The sequence below is a fragment of the Fukomys damarensis genome, unplaced genomic scaffold (genome assembly GCF_012274545.1).
Source record: "Fukomys damarensis isolate Sample0158 unplaced genomic scaffold, DMR_v1.0_HiC HiC_scaffold_28, whole genome shotgun sequence".
Lineage (NCBI taxonomy): Eukaryota > Metazoa > Chordata > Mammalia > Rodentia > Bathyergidae > Fukomys > Fukomys damarensis.
The window spans coordinates 18,398,138-18,406,792 of NW_022900940.1; the positions used below are offsets into that span (position 1 = coordinate 18,398,138).

Genomic DNA, 8,655 nt, shown 5'->3' on the forward strand with positions numbered 1-8,655 from the left:
TATATATATATGTATATATACATATATATATATATATATATATGCCCAAATCTAAGGACAATATTGCATAGGACTTTCCAAATTACCAATATATATATTTGGTAATGGGGATCAAACTCGGGTCCTTGTTCTTGCGAAGCAGGTGATGGAAACACTGAGCTAAATCCCTGGCCCCTGATTATATGTATGTATGTGTGGCCTAATATGCAGGGGACACAGGTAATAAATGTCTTTTAATTATCATTGAAAACACCAGTAAATATTTTTCAAATGAGAAAGAAGGTAATGAATAGATTCAAAACAGACTGCAAGTGTGGACCAGGGCCTCTCAAACAATCTCTGGCATAGGGCCATGTTTTTACATTTCCAGCACAGCGTGCACTTGTGCATAGTCTTGCTGCATGTGGCTAGAGTGCAACTCATGCTACAGGCAGCATTTATCAACACCTGAACAATGTATTCCCTGTGGGCACACACACACGGTCAGCGTGTCCGTCCATCATGGACTTGAATATTACAGTCACATCATATTGTTGTAAGTTTCCAAACATTTGTTTTCAATTTCTGTGCTTAGTTTTTCACATAGTGGCAAGACCATAGCAGAGAAAAACTGGTGTAGATCCCTTTTTTGGAGGAGCTGGTGCTAAGGGAAGGGTAGTTGGTAGGAATGCCTACCATACATTTGGAAGTGCCTTTTGCCTACCTCGGGCCTCTACAGCTTAGAGCTATTTAGAATTATAGTTCATCTATTCTGTCATGGCTGACCTTACCTACTCTCAGGTTTGCTGTGTCTCTGCCTCTGTTTCTGCAGGTTATGGCTTGGAAGTGGACATGTGGGCTGCAGGCGTGATCCTCTATATCCTCCTGTGTGGCTTCCCTCCCTTTCGCAGCCTGGAGAGAGACCAGGATGAGCTCTTTAACATCATCCAGCTGGGCCACTTCGAGTTCCTTGCACCTTACTGGGACAGTATCTCTGATGGTGAGATCTGTACTTCCTTATGCAGGAGAGGAAAGGAGGTGGGGCTGACATACCACCGTGATTCTGACCACAAAGTAGGTTTTTAGGTGTGTGTGATAAGCCACACAGAGGATGCCTGGCATAGAGCTGGACTGCAGAATATCCTGCCTCAGGCTTTATTTCCTCAGCAGCTTCATGGAGGTTTGTGTAGCACTTCCAAAGCATGACTTAATCTGAGATTTAAAGTAAAAATCTAATCACCAGTTGCAGTCACCAAATGCTTTTCTTTAAGGCAATTAAAGAATCTCAGAAACAACTATTCTTTGGAAAGAAACAGCTCATTTTATATACAGAAATGTTTGTGTAAAATAATAAAATAGACTGAAAAATGGTTAGGTACATGTGAATAATCAAGAGTCCTGGGGTTTACTTGGAACATGGGGGCTCTGCAAGGCAAGGTCCCCATTACTTGCATGGTTGTCCCCCCACTTTGGTCCTCAATTCCATTTGATTCTAAATGGAATCTTTCCTTTGTCTCTGCTGTTTTGTTTTACTACATATTTCTCCTGCAAAATTGAGAAATACATACTTTGAGCTTTTGAATATTTGAATCTTTAGCATAAAAAGGAAGAGTGATGCCCCCCATTTCCCCTAAACATGTCATCTATAATTGGTTACTGAATTTCTCCCATCCCCAGCCTCTGTCTCCTCACTGAGATTGGGGGCTAGCAAGGGAAGGAGAGGTGCGACATGCTGAGGAGAGAGTGAGGATCTCGGGATGGTTATATTAGGAACAAGTTGGGAACTGAAGGACCAAACAAAATTTTGGAAAGTCCTATGCAATATTGTCCTTAGATTTGGGCATGGTTGGCCCCTATTCTGGCTCCTATGCCCTAGAGTCTTTATACTACCCCCACTGGGTAAGGACACAGTAGGGCCACAGGGATGTGCCCCCATCTGCCAGAGCCCACATTCCCTCTTTTAAGCTACTCTATCAGGGCCTCAGAATTTCTTATCCAAATGGCACAAGCCATGGCACCAAAGGGTGAGAATGGGTGGGCGGGTTGGAGGGCATAGAGAGAGCTGGGGATGGGGTGCCTGATTGTCCACACACACGTATGAGAGCCTGAGAATTACCAGCTTCAATCTGGCTTTCCAGTGTCTGAGTCGTCTGAGGACCTTAAAGGAGTAATGCTGGTAGTGGTGGGGCCCGGGCACTTGTGGGTAGAATTTTCCTGGCTTGAAGTGGGTGGTTTTGGAGGAGAAATCCTGGAGTTCCTGTGCTTAAGAGGTGGCTGGATAGTGGGTGTGGTGAGGGCATCATTGGTGGGGGAGCAGCTATCTTGAGCAAGAGGCATCCCTCAATAAAGGCAAAAAAATGGAGTTTTTTTCTTGTGCATTTTAAAATTTTTTTATATTTTATTTTTTGAGACAGGGTCTCAATATGTAGTTTAGGCTGGTCTTGAACTCTTTATGTAGCATGGGCTGGCCTCAAATTTGAGGCAACCCTTCTGCCTCCGCCTCTGAGTGCTAGGATCACAGGTGTGCACCACTATGCCTGGCTACTTGTGCATTTCATTTCTTGAGTGATTTGAAGAGAAAACTCCATAAGCCAGGCTGGGAAGAACCAGCAGGCCAGGGAGGGATCATTTCTCCTCTGCACTGTCACCTGGCCCACCAAATACTACCACATCTGTCTAGAATAAGCCATGGTCCTGGGAAGAAAATAACATTTGAATTTGTTCTGTTTACCTTTATATTTCTTTACAAATTCATCTGTTCAATTTTGCCCATATGCAGACATATTTATCAACTAAAGAAGAGTAAAAATATCTTAGTAAGAACTTGTTAATTTGAGTCAAAATGTTAAAGAATTTTAACACGGAGCCTCCATTTGTTTTCTTGCTGTGGGTTCCCGGATGTTAGGTGTGGCCCTATCTCTGTTATTCTAGAGAAATAAACCGAGATAAGTACTCTAGGGCTGGGCTGTCCAGCATAGTACCCTCTGGCTACACATAGCTAAATTTAAATGTGGATTCTTTCAGAGAAAATAAAATAAAATAATCCAACTTTTCAGTCTCACTAGCCAGCTTTCAAAGTTTCTGTAGTCACATGTGGATAGTGCAGGTCTAGAATGTAGTGGATGTGTGTGCTCTTATTTCACGTATGGGGAGGAAGAATTCAGAACCACCCCCATTCACTGCATTTCTCCCTCTTTCTCTCATGCCTACAGCTGCCAAAGATCTGGTAAGCCGGTTGCTGGTGGTAGATCCCAAAAAGCGCTACACGGCCCACCAGGTTCTTCAGCATCCCTGGATTGAAACGACTGGAAGGATTAGCAAGGTGAACCTGCAGAAGGAAGTATCCCCCAGCAGCGAGGGCCGTGTCCGAAGCCAGCACAAGAGGGTTGTGGAGCAGGCATCATAGTCACTGCCTTGGGCGTCTGTTCAATTCTAATTCTGCTTGAGGATGGAGAAAAGGGTGGAAGTCTGGGAGAGAAACAGAGAGGCTCCTGCGCGCAATTGGAGAGTCAGGAGGGATGTGCAGTATATTTTAAAACATATTTAAAGAATAAACTGAGGCACAATGTTAAATGTAACATTTTTAGATTTGTATATTTAAAGCTTTTAATACAATTTTGTTGTTTTTTGGGGAAGAGTGGTCATCAGTGAGGAATTTTTGGTCATCATGATGTGCTTTGCTTCCTCCTTGTAATCAAGTTCTTGATGTACTACATGAGTGGTGCTTACTAGTGTCTAAACTCCCCCATAAAATTATTAAGGTGAATCATGATCTTTCCATGTTAATAAAATAAGCTCTGAATAACAGAGGTGGACCTGTATTCTGATTACTTCTTAATGTTAATGATGAGAGGTGGCGAATTATATTTCAGATATGTCTCCCAAAGCCAAGATGACTACATGTGAGTGTGGTGGACACTTGGTTAATTGACAAGATCTGTTTATATTTTGGATGTATCAGTGAAGGTCTCTAGCACTTCATTGTGACCCAAAATTAGATCTGTCAGAAAAATGGAAAAGAAGAAATATTGAATCATTCTCGCCTCTGCAGTGATCAGTTGTACTGTTTTTCAGTCTCATTATCCCTGAGCTTGAGTCACTTCTACATGAGTCTGGGTTAACATCTTCAGAACACAAGGGAGCTGGTTAGATAAGTAACTCATCAGAGCAGCAGTAAATGGATTGCACAGAGGGCTTGAAGGAACTCCCAAGTTTGGGCACATTCTCACCTGCAGGGCACACACAGAGGGTGCAGGGCACACACCGAGGGTAGAACACATGTTCCAGATTTCAGATGACTCTGGGAATGTGTGAGTTGCAAGCAGAACATATCCTGATATTGTCCACATTGTCCTTTGCACTTTATATGTAACCTGGCTAGTAGGCCACAGAGAGGCTTTTCTCACCCATACTCTGCCCTCTCTTTTGGATTTGGAGTCATCTAGGTGGAAAAGTGTAGCATTAGAGAATTTGGTAGAAGGCATCCTTTAAATAGGTTTTAGAGAGTGGAAAAAGCACAAAGGAGGCTCTGCAATGCGTCAGAGATAGTGAATAAAAAAAGTAGCTTCCATTCCTAGGTAGAGACGAGGGAAGAGGTTGGGGTTTTTAGAACTTAGAAGCATGGGGAATCAACTCCTTGTAGTGGACATTGAAATATGCTGCCTAGATCTTCTTTCAGAGCTGAAAGGAACAAACTGCTTGGCGTTGCTGCCTGACAGCCCTCGGCTACACACAAATTGCCCATAGCTGGGAAGAGCTGGCTTACAGACTCTTCCTGGGGCAGGTCACGTCCAGTAACTCATTATGTAAGGAATGAAGCCTCAGAAGTTTTGCCCCAGCTGAAGACAACACTAAAGGACCCTATAGCTTTCAAGCTGTCCTTGGCGTGACCGCATCACAGCCCAACTTCTCCTTGCCCAGTTTTGCTTCTTCCCTGTCTCTCCGAGTTGATGAACCCAAGAATACTCCTTAATAACCTTTTGCATGCAAATTTTGATCCCATGGTGGCTTACCAAGGAGTCAAATGCATGGCACCTTCCCGAAACCTGGAACTGCTGCAGATGCCAACTGGAGCTTTAGGCCCAGGAGCTCAGAAAAGTGGCCCTGTGGAGTCCCCCATGGGGAGGGTGTTGCCCATAAGGCCATGCAGTGCTACTCATTCTGAAAATATGAAAGAGGCTGGAAGCTGAGTCTCATTTGTACTAGAACATCTTTTGATAAAGACACAAGTGGCCTCCATGTAATGAAGTCCAAAGCATAGTTTTCAATCTTCATGTTACTATCATTTGATCCTATTAATCACTCTCTGAGTTATTTCTACTCCTGAGAGATCACGACTCTGAGTTATTTCTGGAGCTCTTGGAGGACTCAGCCTACATACTGCCTCTTCAGAGAATCTGCCTCCCTACACACTGTCCCACACTTGTTTTAGTCCCTTAATGCCATCCTCACTATCAGAAATGATTTTGCTTGGGGTTTTTTGTTTGCTTGTATGTCCACTCTCTCCATTAGAATATAAGCTCCAGGAGGGCAGGAACCTTCTGTGATGCTATATTTCCCAGTTTTCCTCCTACCTTCTTGTCAATTCCTTTGGATCTCATCAGTTTGGTTGGTCTTTTGGTTGCTAAAAGTTATACTCCCCTCTTAATCATTCAGAAAATGCCAGTTAAAATCATAATGAAATACCACTATATACCGATTAGAATGGTTAAAATGAAAAGACTGACCATACCAACTATTATTGAGAATGTAGGAAAACTGGAATTTTTGTACATTGCTGTTGGGAATAGAAAATGGTACTGCTCTTTTGGATAACAGTTCGGCAGTTCTGTGAAGGTTAAATGTATACCCACTATATGATCTAACCATTCTACCACTAGTTATCTGCCTTGAAAAAAAAAATATGTTCTACAAAGATTCTGCAATATTTATAGGTGATTCATTAGTAGTAGCCTGAAAGTGGAAACACCTAGAATAGCTATACATTGGTGAATGGGTAAACATATGGTGGTATCTTCACACAATCAGTAATTTTCATCCATGAGAAGGAGTGAAGTACTGATATATATGGACCACAGGAGTGAATCTCCAAATAATTAGGCTGAATCTATGAAGTCAGACCAAAAACACAACACAACAAAATGCTCCAAATCAAACTAAACCAAACCAAAACACACTGATTATTCCATTTATATGCATTCTACAAGATACAAACTAATCTGTAATGACAGGCAGATCAGGTGGTGCCCTGGGGCAGATGTGGGGAGAGGAGGGAAAGAAGGACTACAAAGGGACACATTGGGAATGATGGGCTTTTACATTATCTTGAATGTAGTATTAATTCACAGGTGTATACATCTCAAAACAGTAAACTGAATAGTTTCGGTATGTACAATTTTCAGTGTAATGTATCTCAATAAAGCTATGAAAATATGGTTGCAGTTCCTCACAGTAAAGTCCTGGGTTTTCTTCTCTGTAGTTTCGCCCTTGGCAGTGTCATCTACACTGCCCATCTACTTGTGGGTGATTCTCTTCTCCTCACTTCATTTGTTTCTCCATTCAAGGCTCTTCCTCTAGACTGTAGTCCCATCTGTCCAACTGCCTACGTAACATGACCATGTGTAGGCAGTGGCTTCTCTCAGGTAGATGGATAATCATCACCCCCCCAATGGTCCTCCATCATTGCTCCCTCCCTCAGGGAATGGTATGCTAAGCAAGTTCAAAATACTGGCACCACTCTCATTGTCTTCGTTTCTGTCCTTTGAATCCAGCTTATCACCACTGATTTTACTTCCTCTGTGTCACTTGAATTTATCCACTTAAACTTGCTTTGTTTCCGTCCTGGGGACATTCAGGCTATTTCTGACTGATTTTTCAGTATTTATGAATGTGTTCTACTTACTTTGCTATATGCATTCCTGTGTACATTTGGGAGAATTTCTCTTAAGGAAAATCTTTTACTTGACCAAATATTGCCAAATTGATTTTGAATTAATTTATCTTTCCATAAAGGTGAATGAAAGTTTTTCTTTCCTTTTATGGTCTGCCATATGGTTTGTTGATTGACTGCAATGTAGTACTGGGGATTGAACCTAAAGTCTCATACATGCTAGGCAAGCGTGTTACACTGAACTATATTCCTTGCTCTTTTTATTTTATTTTATTAGTACATACTGTTTTACTTTGTAAATGCATTTTACATTCATTTTGGGGACTTGATACGTGTGTATAATACAGCTTGTCTCTTTGTTTAATCCCCTTCCTTCTCCCCCTCTCTCTCCTCTCTCCCTTTTACCATTTTCATTCTTGTTAATATCATTAATCTCAGTTAATGTTTGTGGTGTATAATGTTCACATGAATTGATGTTATTATTCATGGCGTATCTTCACCTATTTTCTCATCTCCTCCCTTTCACCCTTTGTCCCCTGGACCCCTTCCCATCTGCAAGAGATTCATCTTCTTGTCTCATTCTATCCTTCATTTTTCTCTTAGTTTGTACTTTGCCTCACTCAGATGAGAGATGCCATATGCTATTCAAGTTTGTGTTATTTTATCTTTCAGATGTTATCTCACTGAACTAACCTGCCCAGGCTTTGAATCCATAGCCTTTCTCTTGCCTTAGCCTTCCAAGTATTGAGCCCACGGCCTTGTACATGCTGGGAAAGTACTTTGCCACAGAAGTACACTCTCAACCAAGTGCTACTATTTGGACACAACTGAAAAGTAACAATAGAGATGCTAATTTCTAAACTTTGATGATTGTGTAGCATTTTATAGCTCCAGGGTTAAATTTAATGTATATTTCATTCTACCCTAAACAAAAGCATCAATTTACAGATGGGAAGACTGTGGCTCAGAGAAGTAACTTGACCTGCCCATCATCTCTTGGCTTACTAAAAATGCCAGCCACTAGATATGGACTCTGGTGCAGAGTGACACCAGGCCTCCAGTTCTCAAGCCGCTCCTCTGCTTCTGACCTTGCCGGTGCCCTGGAGTACACATGTGACTTGGATTGTATTTTGAACACAACAAATTGCCTTGCTGTGACCTATAGGACCCATATGCTCTGACTCTCAATACTACTCTGATTTCATCTTCCACCTTTTCCCCATTGTTAGTTCTACTGTCATCCCCCAAACGCCTCTGTGACTCCTCAAACACAGCCATCTTCAGCTTTGGGAGCCTTTGTACTGTTTCCTATCTCTGGAATGATTTTCCTCCTGTCCTCTGAGGTCTCAGCTCACATGCTGCTTCTTCAGATAATCTGCCTCCCTTAGACACTGTCCTACCCTTGTTTCATTCCTTTAGTTCCATACTCACTATCAGAAATGATTTTGTTTGAATTTTTTTTTGTCCGCTTGTCTGTCCACTCCCTTCCACTAGAATGTAAACTCTAGGAGGGCAGAAGTCTTTCTGTGCCATCAGTGTCTAGAATAGTGCCTAGAAAAATTTAGGCTCACAGTAAATATTTGTTGCATGCACGAAGCAATCTTTGATTCACTGATGAGGTAATCAAGGCTCCAAGGCATGAAGGATATAAACAGCAGAGCTGAGATCTGAATTCATAATTATCAAAAACCATTAATTTTTCCAACATGCTACTCTGCCTGTGGAACCTGCAAAAGCTTACCTCTCCTCCATTCAGTATCTTAAACCTGAGTTTTATGATCCTGCAT

At 41.9% G+C, this 8,655-nt stretch overlaps 1 protein-coding gene across 1 annotated transcript in view; it reads left to right on the forward strand.

Moving 5' to 3' along the window:
* The window catches only part of Dclk3 (doublecortin like kinase 3), a 96,945-nt gene extending 90,578 nt beyond the window's left edge, over positions 1 to 6,367 (forward strand). Inside the window, exons 5-6 of the mRNA XM_033756922.1 lie at positions 812 to 979; positions 3,192 to 6,367. Coding sequence (XP_033612813.1) covers positions 812 to 979; positions 3,192 to 3,385 — 362 coding nt within the window. The 3' untranslated portion in view covers positions 3,386 to 6,367. The remainder of the gene's footprint in view (positions 1 to 811; positions 980 to 3,191) is intronic.
* The last annotated feature ends 2,288 nt before the right edge of the window (positions 6,368 to 8,655 follow it).